General features: G+C 42.0%; 1 protein-coding gene across 2 annotated transcripts in view; it reads right to left on the reverse strand.

Moving 5' to 3' along the window:
* Positions 1-10,392: 10,392 nt before the first annotated feature.
* Positions 10,393-20,906, reverse strand: part of COMMD1 (copper metabolism domain containing 1) — a 62,042-nt gene continuing 51,528 nt past the window's right edge. The window contains exons 3-4 of one of the 2 annotated variants that reach the window (XM_081855761.1): positions 14,446-14,577; positions 10,393-10,650 (exon numbers count right to left, since the gene is read on the reverse strand). In XM_081855761.1, coding sequence (XP_081711887.1) covers positions 14,479-14,577 — 99 coding nt within the window. In that variant the 3' untranslated portion in view covers positions 10,393-10,650; positions 14,446-14,478. The remainder of the gene's footprint in view (positions 10,651-14,445; positions 14,578-20,906) is intronic. The other variant, XM_081855760.1, reaches the window with a different exon arrangement.

Raw genomic sequence — 20,906 nt, forward strand, 5'->3', positions numbered from 1 at the left:
AGACAGCGGGGGCCGTGGCAAAGAGGCCCTGCATCGGCACCACGGGCTTTAGGGTGTGCTGGATTTTCCAGCTTTCAAATTCCAAAATTGAGAGGTGACTTGGAAATGGAAAATACACTTGGGTCAAATTAATATAATTTAGTTTTGCTTGGTGAGTAAAATTTGTGTAAAATGGCACAGAAATCATTAAAAAAAATTGACAAGTACTTGCAGTTGTACTCTTATCCTTATGCATTACCTGACATTTTCAGAAGGTAAAATTCAGATTATGTGCTTCTGCATCAAACGTAGATTGACCAAGCTAAATGTTGTCCAATCACAAAAGTAACTGCAGATTTGAAATTCTCACACTCAAAAACTTGGGGATATATAACCTCTCAACTACGTAACAAGGGGGAAGGGGGATGATATATATATGACAGGTGACATAAAAAGGTTATGTCACACTGTGTCAAAATGATATTTCTTTTAAAAACACCAAACTGCTCTTGCACGCTGGCTTAGATGTTTAGAGTGCAACAGATCAGACACAGGCCGTCAACCTGTTAAAGGAGAAACCTTATATGTACAGTGGTACCTTGGGTTACATATGCTTCAGGTTACATATGCTTCAGGTTACAGACTCCGCTAACCCAGAAAGAGTACCTCAGGTTAAGAACTTTGCTTCAGGATGAGAACAGAAATCATGCTCCAGCGGCGCGGCGGCAGTGAGAGGCCCCATTAGCTAAAGTGGTGCTTCAGGTTAAGAGCAGTTTCAGGTTAAGTACGGACCTCCGGAACGAATTAAGTACTTAACCCGAGGGACCACTGTACATCCAGTGCTGTGCAATCTCATTACATGCCACTCCTAATAGCATCACTGCCATTTCCCTATAAGGCACAGATAGATTCAAGCCCCAGATCAGGGAGCAAGGCTGACCAGTAATATCCGTATTATCTGTAGCAAAGATCTGCTTCCAGAACTGTTTTAACAAAAATACAGCCCTGCAAACAGGGAACCTCTGTCCCCACACCATCATTTGGGGCTGATACAGTTGATTGGGCAGCCATTCCCAAAGCTTAGCTGGATTTCCCTTTAAATGTGTTAGGAATTTTTTTTTTGGGGGGGGGAGTGCGTTCCTGTCACTCAGCCATTAGATTCCCTTGTGCCACCTCCAATAGCCGTTATTTTCTCCCACAGCCTTGGGGCCCATTCCTGCTCCCTGCTATTGTTCCAACACACTAATACTACTCCCTTTTGCGCTCCTCTTAATGTAAAATGTTTTCCTCCTCTGCCTTTGACTATTCCCCAACTATTCTGCTATATTCCACTTGTTGTTCTCTTGCACATTTGAATCTTCCATCAATAGGTGTCCCTTCCTGGCAGGCAAATAAATTTCCAAAGGGAAATTGATGGGATAAGACAATGTCATTTTAATATCCAGAGATTTTCCTTTGAGCGTACTTCTTGCTACACCTTGCTTGCAATAGCACATTTTAAAAGCTGGAGATCTGTGTATATTTGATTTAATCAACAGGGCTTCAAAATCTAATACACAGAAGAGACTGTTATGTGCAAATTACAATTGTATTCAGAGTCTTGAGGACCACTTCAGAGAAGAGATGGCAACCTGATCAGCCTTGGCTGATGGAGAAGGGGGTGGGCAAGCCACTGCAAAGAGAAGGGTCTTCTACTGGAATGAGATTATAACCATTTCCTTTTATAGTGTGTTTTACCTCCATTGTGAAATTTTACCCTTTTCAGCAAACAAAAGCTTTTTCAGCAGTGCAGTATTATGTAACTTGTAAAGGAGCAGCACAATTAGTGATGAGAGATGTTAGACATAGGAGAAAGCAGATCTTGAAAAAAGCAGAGCCTCCAGCCAGCACAAGCTAGAAGTGTCATTCTTTATGAATCCCCTTAGAGTCAATCTAGTGTGAAAGCTGCTTAGCAGATTTCTCCATTGCCAGCCAAGCCCTGTCCCCAAAGATGGGAGGATATGGTATTATATATATAATATGTGTGTGTGTGTGTGTGTGTGTGTGTTTATATATACAGAGAGATAGAGAATGCTAATGCATTCAGAATTATGACCAACGCCTTTTATCGTTTATTAATCATATTTATATCAGTCCGCTATTGGTCTTGTCTGCTCAATCCACTGCACCCTGTCCTTGCATGCAGGAGAAGTCCCTAACCATCAAGCGTTTGAGACCCATCGGCTACTCTGACCAGGTTTAGACAGCTACTTGAAGCCGTTCCTTGGGGCTTTGCTGCTGTTGCATTCTGACAGTTTCTAGGAGCCATAGGTGAGCACTGAGGGCAGGGTGGGGACCAAGGTGGACAAACTACCACAGAAGGAGCATAATGTGTCCCTCACCAGAGGTTCTACGCTTCCCCTAGCACCCCATGCATATTGCTCTGCTTTCCTTTGGACCACATCAGTGAGGCCGAGAGGGAGGCCTTGTCGTCTGGTCAGCCCAGGACCCCCAGACATACTGGCCAGGCTTCACCCTGGGGAGGTCACTTTGGCTCTGCTAATGCAGCAGTTTGGCTTCACTTCCAGAGGCACACACCATTGTCTCTTGAGACAGATGGATGCCAATTATATCAGTCCTCCAAAGAGCTCGAGGTAGAGCCAGTGGGTTCCCCCCACCTTTTAATCCAAATAACCCTGTGAAATAAGGTAGAGATAGTAACTGGCTGTGATGGAGCCAGTTTGTCAGCCTCTATGGTGGGTGGCTAAGCTGTACCCTCCAGATAGTGGACCAACTCTCTTCAGCCCCAACCAATATAGTCAGAGGCTAGCCAGCCTATTTTTCTAGAAAAAGAGGTGCTGGAACTCACCGTGAATGCCTTCCTTGTTCTCTTATAATGGCAATGGCACCCACCTGACAGGTGCTGGAACTGTGTTCCAGCAAAAAAAGCCCTGGTGGTCAGGGATTAGTGAAGTTGTAGTCTAATAAAATAAAATAAGCAACACCTGTTTTATGAAGTGTTATAAGAATTCAAATACTGTAATGATGTAGAACAGAATATGATGTTGTTAGCAAGCTTATAAGTGAGTTCCACTCCCCCAGTTTCTTATCAACCCCGACAGTGGGGAGAATGGATAAAGGACCATTTAGGCATACTGATTTTGAATATGGCAGAGGGATAAAAAGATAGCTCATCTCTGTCACTTGAAGTGATTCTGTGCAGCCTGAGCAGGGAGCGGTAATGGCAACGAAGAATGTTTTCCATAAAACTAGCCAGCTTTCCCCTTCTCAATATTGTTTCAGCTTGAACTACTCCCTGTTCGTTGTTTTTACATCCATCTTTGAGAAACAGAGCTTGTTGAAACATCCAAGTCCACGGTTTCAAAAGGTGAAAATCGCAGGAGAAACTTTGTGAAGAATGCTTTAGGGAAGCCTCAGTCAGGAGCCACCACAGATGATGAGGTAGCCTGTCAGATCCTCTAGTCCAGCAACACTTCCAGCTGTGGCCGGCCAAATGCCTCCAAGAGCTCACACGCAGAGCACAAAGATGATAGATATTCCCTGTTTGCCCTGACATCTTTTATTTAGAAACTTATGGCCTCTGATTTATGGCTTCTGCAGGAAAACGTCAGTGATATACACACCCTAAATACTGCATTTCTCCTTAATGGCTGTTGAAGTCAGTTGTTTAGAGTTCCTGTCATGTTTTCTCTCCTCTAGCATTGCAGAACCATCCACACGACTTCTTCATTATAAAGCTTGTGAAAGTGAATTAGTTCCATCAGCTGCTGGGAAGGATCACTGAGCCACCCCAGAATCTTCCTGTTTCTCCCATGAAACTATATCCTTAAAAGGCTCTCATTAGAAATGACTGCAACTCCCCTCAGCTAAATTAAGCTACTCTTTCTAAATATTTAAAACACACTAACACAAAAATGCCTGGAAGTGGTTGGGGCAGGCAGGAGGGGAAGCAGAGGAAAGTTCAAGAAATAAACAAGTGTGAACTAGGGGAAATGCATTAGATCCATCAGTCAAAATGCTTTAATGTTTCCTGTTAGCAATCCAAGAGGCATTTAGGATTTATTTTTTATTCAAGTAATAAAAACCCCCTCACAGTCTAAACTGCTTATTAAACGGAAGCAGTGATCATTGTTTACCAGTACTTTTAATACATGCTTTCAAAAATCCAGAGTTTTAAAGCAACTACATTCCACTAACAGATAAAACTTTATGCTTCAAAAAATAGGAAATAAAATGCATTAGGCAAATGGACAGAAAACAGGAAGTCATCTTGCAGGCAGAGCAGAACATCCTAGAAGACTAAAAGAGTAGGGAGTGAGTTGTATCCAACTCAATTCTACTCAGAGTAGACACAGTGAAATGAATGGACTTATGTTAGTTGCCTTCTCTGAGTATGACTAACATTCTTTACATTATTATTAGCCCCCAAACCCAAACTCACAGCTGGAAAATTATTCTTGTCATTGTGTTATGCCTGTGAAATCCACTGATAACAAAATATGGTGCATATGTTCCCAGGGCCAAAATCAGCCACAGAACAGCTGAAGATGAAGATGTTCCAGAGTCATTTCCATGCCTAATATTGAGGACAATCATAGAATCATACAATCATAGAATCATAGAGTTGGAAGAGACCACAAGGGCCATCGAGTCCAACCCCCTGCCAAGCAGGAAACACCATCAGAGCACTCCTGACATATGGTTGTCAAGCCTCTGCTTAAAGACCTCCAAAGAAGGAGACTCCACCTTGGCAGCAAATTCCACTGTCGAACAGCTCTTACTGTCAGGAAGTTCTTCCTAATGTTTAGGTGGAATCTTCTTTCTTGTAGTTTGGATCCATTGCTCCGTGTCCGCTTCTCTGGAGCAGCAGAAAACAACCTTTCTCCCTCCTCTATGTGACATCCTTTTAGGACAAGAAGAGGCAAGGTAGCAGTCAACAAAGTGCCACGTTGGGTGAATAAACTATGGGATGATTTTAGTTGCGGAAAAGTTGATATATTCAAGGAAGAACAAAGTTGAAGACTACAAAGGTTTTGGCTGAAATTTCTAAGCTTCAGACAAATGTGGGGGGGGGGGGGAGAGAAGAATAGAGCCCATAATATTTTAACACACAAACTTTGTAGTAAAATCAGAGGGTTTCTCCCCCAACCCCTTGCATTCAACTTTAACTGTATAAATCAGAAGTAAATGATACTGTTCAATACAGCTATCAATGGAAGCAGATTAAAAACAAAGCAGATTATTTTGAACTGCCACAAAAAGCTGGTAGGAGAGAGAAACAAAGGTTTCAATCCTGGACACAGTTAAGCTGTTTACAGGATGAAAGCAGCCTAACTGCATGAACTGCTCAGAAAAACAGTTTAAACTGTGAAGGTATTCTGTGTTAGTGCTTGGCAAAAACTAGATGGTTATACATATTACATGACATTTAACAGTGTCCAGAAACCCATCTAATTAATATGTGCACGTCAACTCACTGTAGTGCATAGTTTCTTTAACAGGAACTGTAATTTTCTGTAAAGCTAAATTACAGTGTTTATAGCTTTGATTAGAGCCTTCATTGAACCTTAGAGCACCACCAGAAGGTAACATATTAACTGCAGTAAACAAGCAATTTTGGAGGTGGCGTACCTGGCATATTGTATTTTCTTGTGTTATCACAATTACTAACTTTCTGGAAAGAGGTGCTGCCTCCACTATTCAGCTATGAACAATGACAACCAGTGAGTATTCTCCAGAAGGAAACTGGTTTGAATGCTTAACGGACAGTGTGATGGTGCAGAATCTAGTTACAGTGCCTGTCTGGTACGAAGGTTGCAGACATCATGTGCCCTGTACAAATAATGTAGCAGTGAGGTATTGGAATAAAAATGTAGATTGCTCAAGATGCTGAAGTCCAGCACCTACTTCCAAGTTAGCATTTCAGAAATCTAGACTGGCAGAGCTGAGGGAATTTTTACAAGAAGCCATACCTATGCAGAAGAGAGGTCTTCACTTGAACTGTAAGGAACCAGACTGTTGGCACTTAATGTAAAATCTATTTTGCATTTCCCTTTCTGCTTTGCAGATGGGGATTTTGGTGATAAGCTGGTATCCAGGCTTGAAACTTAAAATTGTGTGCTGAACAGACATAACAAATGTCATTCATATATCTCAGTATTTAATTGAGTTTTTACATTAAAAACAAAGCAAACTTACAAACAGAATGCCAAAATGGTTACTTTAAACCAAAGGCCTCAGGTTGCTAAGCCAGTTATGCCCCACGCCCCCTGCACAGATATGATGCCTTGGTGAGACCAAACCCGCAGTCCTGTGTCCAGTTCTGGGCACCACAATTTAAGGAGGATGTTGACAAGCTGGAAACATGTGCAGAAGAGGGCAACCAAGATGATCAAGGGTCTGGAAACAAAGCCTTATGAGGAACAGTTGAGGGAGTCAAGTATGTTTAGCCTGGAAAAGTCGAGACTGAGAGGATATGGTGGTGATGATGATTTATTTTATTATTTATTAAATTTGTATACCGACCTATACCTGCAGGTCTCAGGGCAGTCCATAGGATAAAATCAAAAAAGAAAACCACAAACTAATTAATCAAAATGAAAACAACCTAATCATTCCCCCTCCAACACGTTTTAAAAGGGCATAGGATGTCAATCAACCAAATGTCTGGTTGACTGATAGTACTCACCCCACCCATCTGACTGGGTTCCCCCAGCCACCATCTTCAAATATAGCCATTTTCAAATATCTCAAGGGCTGTCACATGGAAGCTGGAGCAAGATTGCCTTCTCCTGCTCTGGAGGCTGGGACCCAAACCAAGGGCTTCAAGCTACAAGAAAGGAGATTCCAACTAAACTTCAGGGAGATCTTTCTGACAGTAAGAGCTGTTCAACCAGTGGAATGGTCTCCCTTGGAAGGTGGTGGACTCTCCTTCCTAGTACGTTTTTTAAAAAATGTATATTTATTAAAGATTTTCTTGGTTTACAAAAGTATGTGCAATCTCTCTCTTTTTTCCCCAAGTAACATTTTTTACAGGTCAGTTTCATTTGTTGAGACATTAGGAAGAAAAGGGGGAAAGAGGTGGAGGGGGGAAAAGGCGAGTGGGGGTGGGGGTCGGGTGGGGATGTTTCTATTATACTTAATATATGTGGGGTTTTGTGTCAGCGTCACTTGTGCAGGTTTTTCTATTCACTTGTGTTCCTTGGGTGGTGAGAGAGGTTGGGGTTGGCCTAGAGTGTGGTTGTTCCTTGCAGGTTTTTAAGCAGAGGCTGGATGACCAAATGCCAGGGATGCTCTAGTTGAGATTCCTGTCTTGCAGGGGGTTGGACTAGATGACCCTCAGGGTCCCCTCCAACTCTGTGATTCTATGACTTACAGAAATATTTTTCAGTTACTTCAGGATATCATCCATTTCCCCCCTAAAATGATTCTGACTTTCCTGCCTCAGCAAACCTCTGGTAAACTATTTCATATAGTTTTCTGGTGTGTAAAATACTACTTCCTGACATCTGCCTTGAGTTTCTTTGCAACTTTCATTTACACCACACTGCTCCATCCACTGAAGAATTTGACATGATGTAGCTTATTTAAATTGTGTCCTTCAGTTCAAAAAACAATTCTTGTCCAAAGTATATTTGAGCATTCAATATAATTCTGTGATCAAAGGCTACAAGTGCCTCAGCAGTTAGATCATGGTTTTAGTGTTCTTGACTAGTTAGGCAAGATCACATATCATTAACCATTAATATTACAAAAATGTGGCAACAGAAACAAAACATCATTGCAAGATAGGAGGGCAGACGTCGTTGTGGTGCTGGAGGGAGAAGTAAAATGAGATGGGGAAGGGGCCTTCAGATACTTGGCCCAGTTGAGGGCTTGGCTTGCAAGGGCATCTGCTGCCATAGCACCCATGTGGACACACTTGGCATAGCCCACTGCACTTGTCCTATGACGAAGCAGCATGTGCTTTCTAGGGATGTGATTAAGAGGTGGAATGTGGCTGCTTGGTTCCTTGTATTCTGTCCAATGTGTATGCTGTGCTATAAGAGGGATTTTATAATTTGTGCAAATTAAGGAAACCCATACCATTTATTATGTTGCATTGTTTATTTTGCTTGTTATGGGGAAGACCAAGGAGCTATGCCTGAAAACTCAGTTGCTATAAATTCTACTCATCAAGTCATTTAGTTCCTGGGATTCCACAAGGCATTGCCCCATTTCCTGGCCCAATTCAGTCCATCACCTAAATCAAAGGTGTAGGATCTCATGCCTGGGGTGTTAATATAAACTTCTCTATCTTGTCTATAATGCCTCTTGCTTACCTGGAGGTGTGAGTGTGTGTGGTTAGAAACTGCTGACTTTTGCATGGACTGAAGTCATAAAAGATAAGAGTCACATCTTCGACCCACCTTACTTTTTGCTTCTGGACCCACATACTATTGCCATGTGGCTCCAGAAAGGTTGCTCCTGGTGGATTCCAACCCTCAGGTTTAATAAAGATTCCTCACCCATGATATAAACCAGGGTTTAAACCAGGGGTAGGCAATCCAAGGCCCGAAGGCTGGATCCGGCCCAATCGCCTTCTCAATCCAGCCCGCAGATGGTCCGGGAATCAGTGTGTTTTTACATGAGTAGAATTATTTAGAATGAGATTCCAGATGGTCCGGGAATCAGTGTGTTTTTACATGAGTAGAATTATTTAAAATGCATCTCTGGGGTATTTGTGGGGCATAGGAATTCATTCATTATTTTTTCCAAAATATAATCCGGCCCACCACATGGTCTGAGGGATGGTGGACCAGCCCACAGCTGAAAAAGGTTGCTAACTCTTGGTTTAAACTAAGTTGGGTTAGCATGAACTACAGTTCCTGAGCTTGTACATAATGTAGATCTGCAGATTGCTCCAATGTGAAAGCAAAGTTTTCACTTTCTTCCTCTCTTGTAGGCAGAGGACAGTAGAGTAGGAGCAGATGTTCCCAATAACCATCACATCGTGTTCATGACAATGAAACCAGAATCCAACTGTGGTTTGGTATCCAGTAGTAGTCCTTCAGAAAACCAGGTCTTCTGGGAAGAGATGTATTTTCTGCTGCCCCATAAGCAATGTTTTGTTTTTTGTTTAAAATATTATTAAAAATATGGAGGGAAGGGGAGAGAACTAGGACCTAGCATCAAATTATTTCTCACAATACCGTCAGAAAAAGTAGGAATGGGACCACATATGGGGGGTCCTGGGCAAGAACCAGTTCTCCTCTTGAGGCAGACAGCCCCACTGAGAAATGGGAGTAATTTGAACCTTGTAAGGTGAAACTGAACACTTGACATGCTGAATAAATTAGTTAAAATACTGAAGGATGTTCTCAAAGGAGGGGAAAGAAGAATCCCAATAGCAACCCTGCCAAAGAACCCCCCCAACCCCTCCCCACAATCAAATCTATCCGCAGAAAGCAAGCAACAGTACTGTCACCCCTGAGAGGTTCTGGAGTTCATATATGCATGTCACTTTAATATTTTGCCCTACACTTTACATTTTCAATATGCACTGTAATATACCACAAGGCCTTGCTCTAGAGATGTAACAGTTCATGCTGAAAAGTCTTTCTGATGTTAATTTGCTCTCCATCTGAAATTACACCTATTTAGGCTTTTCAAATGACTGGATAATAATTTCCAGCAGGGGGTTTTGAACTTTCATGCATTGTGCTTGAAGTAGCCAAAATACACTTATGCTTAATTTTCCTGATAGGGTCTGACAGCCTGACAATGGTTTCCAATTATGAACTCTTTGTGTATACAAACAAACAGCTGCTGAATATGAAGGGAAATAAAGGTACCTATAGGAATTTACTACAGGGATTTTTCTCCTGGGCCTATTGTCACATAGCAGCCACTGCCACAACTCACTGGAGGAAGGACTGGGCCTAGGCCTCACTGGCGCATAATGTAACTAGCCCCCCCCCCCATGGAGGACCATCTGTGCAATGGTCTGATCCACACAGCTCTTCCCCCTAAATAAGGGGGAGCTTGAATGTTTATAGGAATTGAGCCACAATGCACACACGAGTACCTGTGCCACACATTATGTGCAGCGACAGGGCATGCACCTGCCCTTTCCCCATGCAAGCTGCGATGCCAGTTTGAGATAAATGCCAGAACTGGCCTTCACGTCTGAACCAGGACTCTTGTCTTCATTCCCCAGTACAATCTATATGTGTAACTTTCCATTCTTTTCACTTTCACATTCGTTCTCATTTGAGGCAAGGGAGCTCTCTTCTGGTCTCAACTGCTGGAGAGAAAAAGTGAATAATAGCAATACCTCCTGTTGTTCTGCAGAGCTCTGCTATTAACTCTATTTTAATCCAATTACATCCTTTTGTTTTAGTGGGCGGAATGATCTTTGCAAGTGTCTATGCATGTTTTTCCTGAGTTACTTTTTTGTCATCTTTATTTCAATTCTTACATGACAGAAGAATAAACTAAAATATTTCACAACAAGCATGATGGCCAAAGGAATGAACAGGATTTAAAACATATTTTGTGCCATACACAGTTTTAACTCAAAAGCTAGTTTGATTGAGTCAGAGAAGTAATGCTGTCTTCAATCTCCGAAAGCTTCCTCAGCATTTGATTCAATTTGATCTCATCAAATTCCAAAGTCAAAAATTCAGATTCCTGGAACAAAGAAGGAAGGAAGATATTAGGGAAAAGTGCTGGAAACTTAACAAAGAAAAAAATCAGGAGCAAGAAAGGCTATTTGGATGAGAACATCTGTGGACTGGTTCCAAACAGACTTTTTCCTTCACAGAAATGCTTTGGAATAATGGCTGTGGAACAGTGAAAACAGAAAACAGTATGATGAAAGGAAATATCCATATTGATTTTTCTTCCAAAAGGAAAGTCATATGAGTATGTAACAGCAACACAACCCCGGCCTACGAAAGGTACAGCAGTAGGGTGTGTGTGTGTGGGGGGGGGGAGAAGTCCTGTGGGTCCTTAAGACAAACCAATTTGTTGCAGCATAAGATTTCATGGTCCCACTGTCTACCACGTGCAGGAAGTGATTACTGCTGCGCACAGAGAGTTGCCAAGGATAGAGCTTGTCACATGGTCTACATGATCAATCATACAGTGTGAGAAAGTGATTGTCCTATTTTATAAGGCAATGTTTTTACATAAAGCTAATATGCATAAAGGTTAGCTTTCAAACTTCCTACATTCAGAAACGGTTTCTGCATCAAACTGTCTGCTGAAGAATGCCTACACGTTTGACATAAATCCCTTGGGTGCAGCAGCGGTTTCTGAGAAGTGGTTTCTAGCATACACACACAGCCAGCCTCTTGGGCTTCATTTTTGCTCCAGAATCTGCTGCTAAACCCCAGTATGTGGTTGCACTTTGTGGATTTTGCCCACCATTCCCCATCTTTTCATTTAAGAGCCCCTGATAAGCTTTGGAGGAACTCCTCAGAGTTCTGTTGTTTGAAAATCGCAATACCAGGACACTTGAAACCCAAACCAGACGCCTTGCAAACTAGTTATAGGATATATATTTTATCCATCCCTGAATGCCAGCTTCAGTCAAGCAACAATGCTGCTCATCAGATAATTCTTATTTTGGCAGAGGAGCATGTTGGGCATTCCTCAGCACTGAGAGCAAGAAGGGCAAAGAAACTATTTTACATGTCTGAACTACTGATACTTACAAATATGCTGTAGTGTAAAATAAAAGGATAAATATGGACTGACACATACATTAACATTACAGAACCTGCTTAAATGTAAACTGAAAAACGCAGACTGGATACAGATAGGTAGCCGTGTTGGTCTGCCATGGTCAAAACAAAATAAAAAAATTCCTTCCAGTAGCACCTTAAAGACCAACTGAGTTAGTTCTAGGTATGAGCTTTCGTGTGCATGCACACTTCTTCAGATATCTGAAGAAGTGTGCATGCACACGAAAGCAGACTGGATGTTATACATATTAATGAGAATAATATGTTTTAAACTGAGCTATCTGTTTGTGTCTTTCAAGGAAAAGTCTCTAAGTCAAAGTTATAGTGAAGAATTTGCGGCCGTTTCAACAAGTCAAACCAAAACTATACATACAGGGATTTAAAATGCACACACACACAACTTTGCTGAGTCAATTTTGGCTATGAAGAATGTATAGGCAACAGCATCCCCCCCAAAAAAACCCCCGAGAGTCAGGTTTTGTTTAACATACTTTATCTAAATAGTCTCTGAACTGATTCATGCTAGCAGTCTTTTTTTCTAACAGAAACAAGTGAAACCAAAACTGTAAACAACCTTTCTGGCATAAAATTTCACATTAAAAACAGAGAAGAAAAACGAAGATGAGCACACTGAGAAAGGAGGACCAGATTCATAACCTAAGGTGAGTTTTGTTCCATATCTCTTATGCATATAAGGCTGGTTCAGGCGCAGCCATGCTTATTTAGCTGAGAAACTGTCCACATGAGAGCAAAAAGCACAGAGTCATAATAGTCATAGGGGAGGTTTGTTTCAGGATCAGGCTTCAGCAAAACTGATTGGCTGGCAATTGTGGTGACAGGTCCTCCCTGCTCTGGCAAGGGGGTGAGGAAAGAGACTAAAAGTTTTTCTATTGTTTGTGATATACAGTGGTGCCTCGCAAGACGAAAAGAATCCGTTCCGCGAGTCTCTTCGTCTTGCGGTTTTTTCGTCTTGCGAAGCAAGCCCATTAGCGGCTTAGCGGCTTAGCGCTATTAGCGGCTTAGCGGATCAGCTGATAAGCGGCTTAGAAAAAGGGGGGGGGGAGGAAAAAAAACCCGCAGGAACTCGCAAGACATTTTCATCTTGCGAAGCAAGCCCATAGGAAATTCGTTTTGCGAAGCACCTCCAAAATGGAAAACCCTTTCGTCTAGCGGGTTTTCCGTCTTGCGAGGCGTTCGTCTTGCGGGGCACCACTGTAGTAGAACAAATTGAAAAGGTTGGAGATAGAGGAAGATGAACCAATCTTCTAGGGCAGGCTTTTTCAAACTCGGCCCTCCAGATGTTTTTGGCCTACAACTCCCATGATCCCTAGCTAGCAGGACCAGTGGTCAGCGATGATGGGCACTGTAGTCCCCAAACATCTGGAGGGCCAAGTTTGAAGAAGTCTGTTCTAGGGAAATGCTTACTTGGGTGAAACTTAACTTTAAAAGGGGGGGGGGAGTTGGGGAGTGGATTTGATTCCCTCCTTTGGCCTGAAACCCTCACACTAAGAGAGAAATGTTAGAACTGAAAGCATTTTCCCTCAACCTTTCCTCTTGTGGAAGCAATTTCCATAGTTAAGTATTTGGCCGGTCCTGACTCTTCCAACATTCAGATACACAGAATGTCCATGAGTTCTAGAATTATGAGAGAGGGAGAAAAACTTTTCTCTATGCCAGGCATAATTGTATGTACTTCTGTCATGGCACCTCTTATTTGTCTTTTCTCTAAAGTAAAAAGCCCCAAATGCTGTAACTTTTCTTCATAGGGGAATTTCATTATCCTCTTGATCATTTTATTTGCCCTTCTCTGAACCATTTCCAACTACAATGTCTTTTTTGAGATGAGGCAACCAGAACTGTACACAGTACAGTAAGCCCACAACGTATGCAGAGGTTATGTTCCAGGGATCACACCTAAAGCCAAAATTGTGTATAGCCAAAACACTTCGGGTTCAATGGTGGGTGGGATTGCCAAAATAATTTTCTACTTTTTTTGCCATGCACGTAAAGCTGAACACACACAAGTTAAATGTGCATAAGTTACGGCTTACTGTATTCCAAATGCAGTCACACCATAGATTTGTATAATGATAGCAGCAGTTTCATTTACAGTTCCTTTCCTAATGGTAGTTAGCATGGAATCTGCCTTTTTCACAGCTCCTGCATGCTGAGTCGACATTTTCATTGACCCCAAGGTCTCACTCTGGTCAGTTTAGACTCTATAAGCATGTATGTGAAATTAGGATTTTTTTGCACCAATAAGCATCACTTTACACTTGTTAACACTGAGTAGCATTTCTATATCCCTCCACTGTCCATTTATTCCTATGCACAGAATCATACAGTTGTAGAGTTGGAAGGGACCACGAGGGTCATCTATTCCCAACTCCTGCATTGCAGGAATCTTTTACTCAATGTGCTCGAACCCACAACCCTGAGTCTCATGCTCTCCCCACTGAGCTATCCCATATTCCACACTCTCTGCTTCCTGTTACTTAACTAGGTCCTGATCCCCAAGAGAACTTTGCCTCTTATGCCATGACTGATAAGATTCCACAGAAGCCTTTGGTGAGGCACTTTGCCCAAAGGTTTTTTGAAAGGACAGATACAACTATAAGCAGGGGATTTTTTTTGGAAATGTATACAGCCAATGAAATCCATGATTCACAGTCTAGCCTATTTCCTAGACAAGGAAATGTGAAAGGCTATTTTTGTCAAGCCTGTCAGTTCTGCTTACCCAGATTGATAAGTGCTGTCTGCTTTGCTGCAGTCAAATATGTTTCTTATCAAAGCCTTCAGAATGCATCTTCATTCCCCCTGCCATGTTGCCTGGCCTCCCACATTCTTCCCAGTGACATTTAACAGTACTCTGAAGGGACACTAACATCCTTTGCTAAAATCGTATTTTAGGGACCCCTGAGTCTGTCCCCATAACTCAAAAGTTCAGTAGGTAATCCATTTTGGACAGGCACTATAATATATTTAGCATATGGGTTAACAAATATAACATGAACAATTTTCAGCTTTACTTTTCTTGTAGAGTCTTTTCTTTCCACATGATTGTCTTTCTAAGCCGGCTGGAGGCTGTAAGACGCATGGGAAAGTGGCGGCTGCTTCTGCGCTACCTGTGCATGTCAGCTGCTAGGCAGGGCGGCTGAGCAGCCTAAAAAAAGCCCCGCTGTGCCTGCAGTCTCTTTGGGGCTTCCTCTGCCCCCACACTTGCTCTGTGAAGGGTTGTCCTCACAAGCCACAAGGACTCGCCAGCTCTCTCCCACAATTTCCTGGTTTGAATCTATTTACTTCCCAGCATCGTGCAGATACATGGTCAAACTTGAGTTGATCATGCGTAAGTGGGGGGATGCCTGTATAAACTCATTGGGCTGTACCCAATGCTAGCCCTACTCAGAGTAGACATATTGAGGTTAATGGTCATGACTTCATAGTTGAGATTCCTGCACTGCAGGGGGTGGACTAGATGACCGTTGGGTCCCTCCCAACTCTACAATTCTAATTTCAATAAGCCTGCTCTAAGCAGGACTAGCACTGGATACAGCCCATCATTGCAGCAGAGTGGTTTATGGAAGACAGGCATAGGCAAACTCGGCCCTCCAGATGCTTTGGGACTACAATTCCCATCATCCCCGACAACTGGTCCTGTTAGCTAGGGATCATGGGAGTTGTAGTCGCAAAAAACATCTGGAGGCCGAGTTTGCCCATGCCTGATCTAAGAGGATTTGTACACATGGTATTGCAGGAAGATGGCTGTTCATATAGATGCTTGCAAGTGAGGGGAAGCTAGAGGCACACAGTAGGTAAGAGTATTTCTGTAAAGGCCAAAATGTTCAGGAACTAGCGATACAGGCTATCTATGCCCTCTCTGTATACCATGTGCAGTGGTCTTGCTTTCTTTGGAGAAGATAGGCTGCAGTAAGCATCACCTGAAAAAGGTGCTTTTAAATCAATTTGACTATGCCTTTGGAAAATGTGTTCTCTTACGTTGAGAGTTAAAAATTGCTCACCTGAATATGTATGTCTCAAGAGACCTTGTTAGTTGCTGTTCAGTTAAGATTCCTCCCTCAATGGGACTTGCCTAGATGTAGCTACAAAGCCATTGCTGCTAATATAAATGAAAATAAAAAACCAATATGAAATGTGTGTAGACCCCAGAAAAGACTGTGTGTCTTGCTTTTTGTAGCTGAGTATGACAGCTAAGCACACACAGATCATATACAATGAGTAGCATCAAACGAAGGCAAACAGACATTGCCAAAGTTGCTCTTTTCATATAAAATCAGCAATCTCAGAAGAGACAAACTAGTCCATTGTGCAGTTTGGTAAGGAAGTTGAATAAAATTATTTAACATCCTATTGCATCCACTACAACTGAATCCAATTGCAGGACTCAAAAAGTTATTTGAAGGACTATTCCTATCCTGTGAGGTTCAAACAATGTATGATCACCAAATAAAAGCTGGATAATTTCAAAGTTAATGAGATGCAGTACAATCTTATTGGCCTAGTTGTTTTCATATGCACTACAATCTTGGCAGCAAAAGAAAAGAACAAATCACTATTCATTATAATTTCTCAATACAGTGCTACCTCAGACTACGAACAGTCCTGTTAATGAACTATTTGGTGAAAGAACTCCGCAAAACTGGAAGTAGGTGTTCCGGTTAGCGAACGTTGCCCAAGAGGATGAACGGAAGCCAAATGTAGGAAGGGCACTGGTGGCGGGATGCCTCAGTAGGGAAAACGCACTTTGGTTTAAGAACGCTTTGGTTTAAGAACGGACCTCTGGAACGAATTAAGTTTGTAAACCGAGGTACCACTGTAAATATAATTCTGACATGTACAGTGCAAACAAATGCATGTCTACCTTGAGGTCAATTAGATTACTCCCAAGTAAGTGGCTACAGAATGGCACCATCAAAATCTTGAAAGTGAGGCTTGTATCTGTGACTCCTTTCCATGGGAGAAGCATTTGATATGCAGAATTTTGTTTGCTCTCCCATAATTAGTTGGGTATTACATGATTTAAGAGGCTATGTTATAGGAGGAGGGGGGAAAGTTATCCGTCTTTCAAGAGGAATTGTTCTTTAATTCTTCTAATGTAGAATCAATCATATCCTATTGGAGATTAAATTGAAAGGATTGAAGGGACTGGAGCAAGTCCAAGAACAAAAGGAAAGCCTTCCATTTGCTACAGTGCAGTAAATTTAATTTCACTGCTTTTATGATATTACGTTTTTTCAATCCATCATTTATAACCCTTAAATCAAAGGAGGATTATTTACCAGCACTCAAGTTAACCTTTCCAGGCTCAGCTCCAGTTGGTATGTGTGAAGTATTGCACACAAAGAATTTGAAAGATACGTTCTAACCCACCATAAGCAGAATCCACCGGCAATTCTTCCTATACAAGTCCTACTGGAATGAATGGTGAAGTTAACAAAAGCACATACAATGCCCCTTTGTTTTCATGTATTCCATAGTAATATGTTGGGTTCTAAGATTGAGAAATACAAATAATAGTATTTGCGTTGCTAGTCATTAAAAACAATTGTACACAAGCTTATGAACTGTCCCCTTCTTCAGGTTTCACTATTCAGAACAAACAAAGTCTTAAGTAGGGTGGTTCCTTACGTGTTGCCCAAAAAGAAAATATGTATCACTGAAGAAGAGAACAAAGGAGGACACAAAAACCCCACTAGTGCAGCATTAGCCTAACATGTAGGCTCTGCTGTTGAATTTCTGCCAGTTGTGCAGCTGTTAAGGGGGACCTTCAAACACTCAGTGAGAGGAAACCATGTGTTCCAAGAGCAAGGGAAGAACGAGATAAGGACAGTGGAGGGGGAAGAAAGGTCTCCACACTCCTGGGAGGGAAGAATGGTGGGTGGACAGTGCTAATGGTGGGTGGTCAGAAGTGCTGTCACCCTGTCACCTGGCTTGCCTAATTTCAGTGGGCCTGGCCGCAATTCCTTTGCAGACAAGGAAAGCCAATCCTCTCAATTGACGGTACAGGGGTCCCCACGTCACTCTTTCTCATTACTCCCCCTGCCTGGGGGGGGGGGGACTGTGCAGAAATGATGCTTCAGCCCTTTGGATCAAAGCAGTAAAAGGGTGAAAGAACCAATTGAAACAATAGAGTCTTGGACAGTGAGAATTGTGGAAGGGGATGTTCCTAGGCAAAAGTTGGAGAGGAAGCCTGAAAACTGGGAAAAGATGACTGATATGAAGAAAGTCCAAAAGAACAGGGTAGATTTGGAAGTTTTGAGGTTTAGGTAGAAAACGCTTGAGGAGGCCTTGGTGGAGAAAGCGAAGCAGAAAGTACCACCTTTGAGACAGAGAAAAGTTTGAAAGGAAGGCGAGTTGGATCTGGAACTTGCCTCAACTGACAGATGTCTCCTGATGAAATTTAAGTATGCCAAAATTAGGAAAATGAATGGGAAATAGTCTGGGAAATGATGATTGTTTATGTGCAAAATTTTGTAAACATTAGTACATTAGCAGGCTGTGATTAAATGCTTTCAATTAGTAGAGATGGGGATAAAATTAGAAGAAAAAATAATAGTTAAGCACAGATGTGGAATGCAGAAAGTTGTTTTAAAGGGTACTCTAAACACTTAAATGACATCTGTGTTAAATAATGGTAAATGATTTGAAGTGTTAGTAAGTTTTGATTAAGTATGGGTAATTATTAGAAAATTGGGTAAATGGATATGGAAATGTAAGAGAATTTTGTTTATATAAAGAACCAGAAGAGGGGATGGAGGGAAGTCCAGAGATTCCTGGAATCTCGAAGAAAAGGTTTTGAAAAGATATTGCTATACATGGGGATTGGGGGGTAAAAAATGTTCTTTTTTACTGATGTTAATGTGGAATTAAATTGTGAAAAACAAAACAACACAAAATTTAATGTAGAAGTGCTGTCACCCTGTCACCTGGCTTGCTTCTCTAATTTCAGTGGGACTGGCCACAATTCCTTTGCAGACAAACAAAACCAATCCTCTCAATTTATGGTACAGGGGTACCCACACCACTCTTTCTCATTCTCCTGCCTGGGGGGGGGCTGTGCTGAAATTATGCTTCAGCCCTTTGCAGAAGAGATTACATCTAGGGAGCAGATGCAATCAAGAGAGGAGGGGGAGACTTTGGCTGTGTACACACTCCAGTTACTTTGCATGCAGTGCAGTGCTACTACTAGTTTATGAAGTCATGTAAGCACGTGGTTACCACATTCCACACTTTGCTTGTAGTTTCTTGAGAAATGCTGCATTTTGATGCATTTATCCCCAGCCACTTTTTTATGGAAAGTTACCTTTGCCCTGTGTGTTTCAAATTTAAAATATGTATTCATTTTTAAGCAGTACACTACAATTGTCATACAGGAAGGTAACATGAAATGCTGTTCATTAACATGGCTTTTAAGGTTTATAGGGAGTAATTCCCTGAGTAGAGATGTGTAGGATTGTGCTATAAGGCAGCTACAAAAAGTCCAGCGCCAGTGAACGCCCTCACATTTGTGATTCTCCATCTCATGTTTCTCTACATTATTGAAAAAGGGAGTTTTGTCATAATCACTTGGAACAGCTCCCCTCTCTGTGTTGCTAGGACACGGGTCATCCATAATTGATTTGGATTAGCTAGTTTTTAGAGCTGGATGTTTCAATATAAATAAAAACTGTTAAAATATCCTCTTCAAAAGTTTGCAGCATTAGCAGTGATGACATGGAAAGACCATGAAACAGAAGGTAATAATCTAAACACAAGAAAAACGACCACATTCCAGAGCACCATGCCACTTGGTATGTGCACAGAGACTTGAGACCTTTATTTCTTAAACACTGGCCACCAAACAATGCTACACTAAAGGTTCTTTTAAACATAAAGGAGTCAGGGGCATAGGGTGACTATATTTCACGAATATTGTTTACTTCTAAACAAGAAGTAGTCCAGGATGTACATATGGAGGCCACTGTCTGCATCCTTAAGGGTTTGGATTGCATCCAAGTCAGAAATGTATGGTGGCAACCCAATCAGAAATTTCTCAATGTGGCATGGAGATACTGCAGTAAAGTTTTTCATCTGTCAGGTTGATCTTGTTTAGCCCAAAGCTGTTCAGTACTTAGTGTGTGCCTTGCATATATTTCAAGTGAGCAAGCAAAAGAACATTTGCAGGGCTCTCACCTCGCATTCCCCATCTCAAGGGGCCCACCAAGATTACCTAGGGCAGGAAAAGAGGGACGTGATGGCAAAGGGTCTCCACTTCCTCGGTGGATCACCCTTTTCTACCAAGGAAAGGACTGGAATGAGTAGTCCCAAGGGGAGTGTGACGATGTTTGCATCAGTTCTTCCACCTCTGTATGAGGTCTTTGGAGGTCTTTAAGCAGAGGCTTGACAACCATATGTCAGGAGTGCTCTGATGGTGTTTCCTACTTGGCAGGGGGTTGGACTCGATGGCCCTTGTGGTCTCTTCCAACTCTATGATTCTATGATTCTAGGTGGCATGAATTGAAACAGGAAGCAGGAAGCACTTTCTGACATCTTGGCAATCTGGCATCAAATAACGTTGCAGACGAAGCATTTGCTGAAAGCAGCAAAAGTAATGTCTCAGAGCTTGCCATAGTCAGGTGACGGGGGAAGGGGAGGGCAAACACCAATGTGAGCAGTGGGAGGACTTCATTGGAATTGATAGGTTAAATTTGTAATCAAAGGGAATTATTATACCAAGAAAGTAAATCTTTTTTTCCCTACCCCCAAAATCAACTTTAGAAAGTGTCTAGCACTAAAGTCTGTCCCTATTTATCTGTATTTTGGCAGATTTCTTACTCAGTGTCACCGCTCTCAGGTCTGCACTTTTCAGACCAATTTTCCACAGTGCTTCCTTTTTCATTGACTATAAAACTGTAACATTTGCTCTTGTGGCTTAATTTTCTTGCCTTCAGAATGGGTCCCGTGCCTACTTTGTTTGTTTAGTTGTTTAGTCGTGTCCGACTCTTCTTGAACTCATGCTGGTAGCTTCGAGAACACTGTCCAACCACCTCGTCCTCTGTTGTCCCCTTCTCCTTGTGCCCTCCATCTTTCCCAACAACAGAGTCTTTTCCAGGGAGTCTTCTCTTCTCAGAAGGTGGCCAAAGTATTGGAGCCTCAGCTTCAGGATCTGTCCTTCCAGTGAGCACTCAGGGCTGATTTCCT

The sequence above is a fragment of the Podarcis erhardii genome, assembly GCF_964252035.2.
Source record: "Podarcis erhardii genome assembly, chromosome: 3".
NCBI lineage: Eukaryota > Metazoa > Chordata > Lepidosauria > Squamata > Lacertidae > Podarcis > Podarcis erhardii.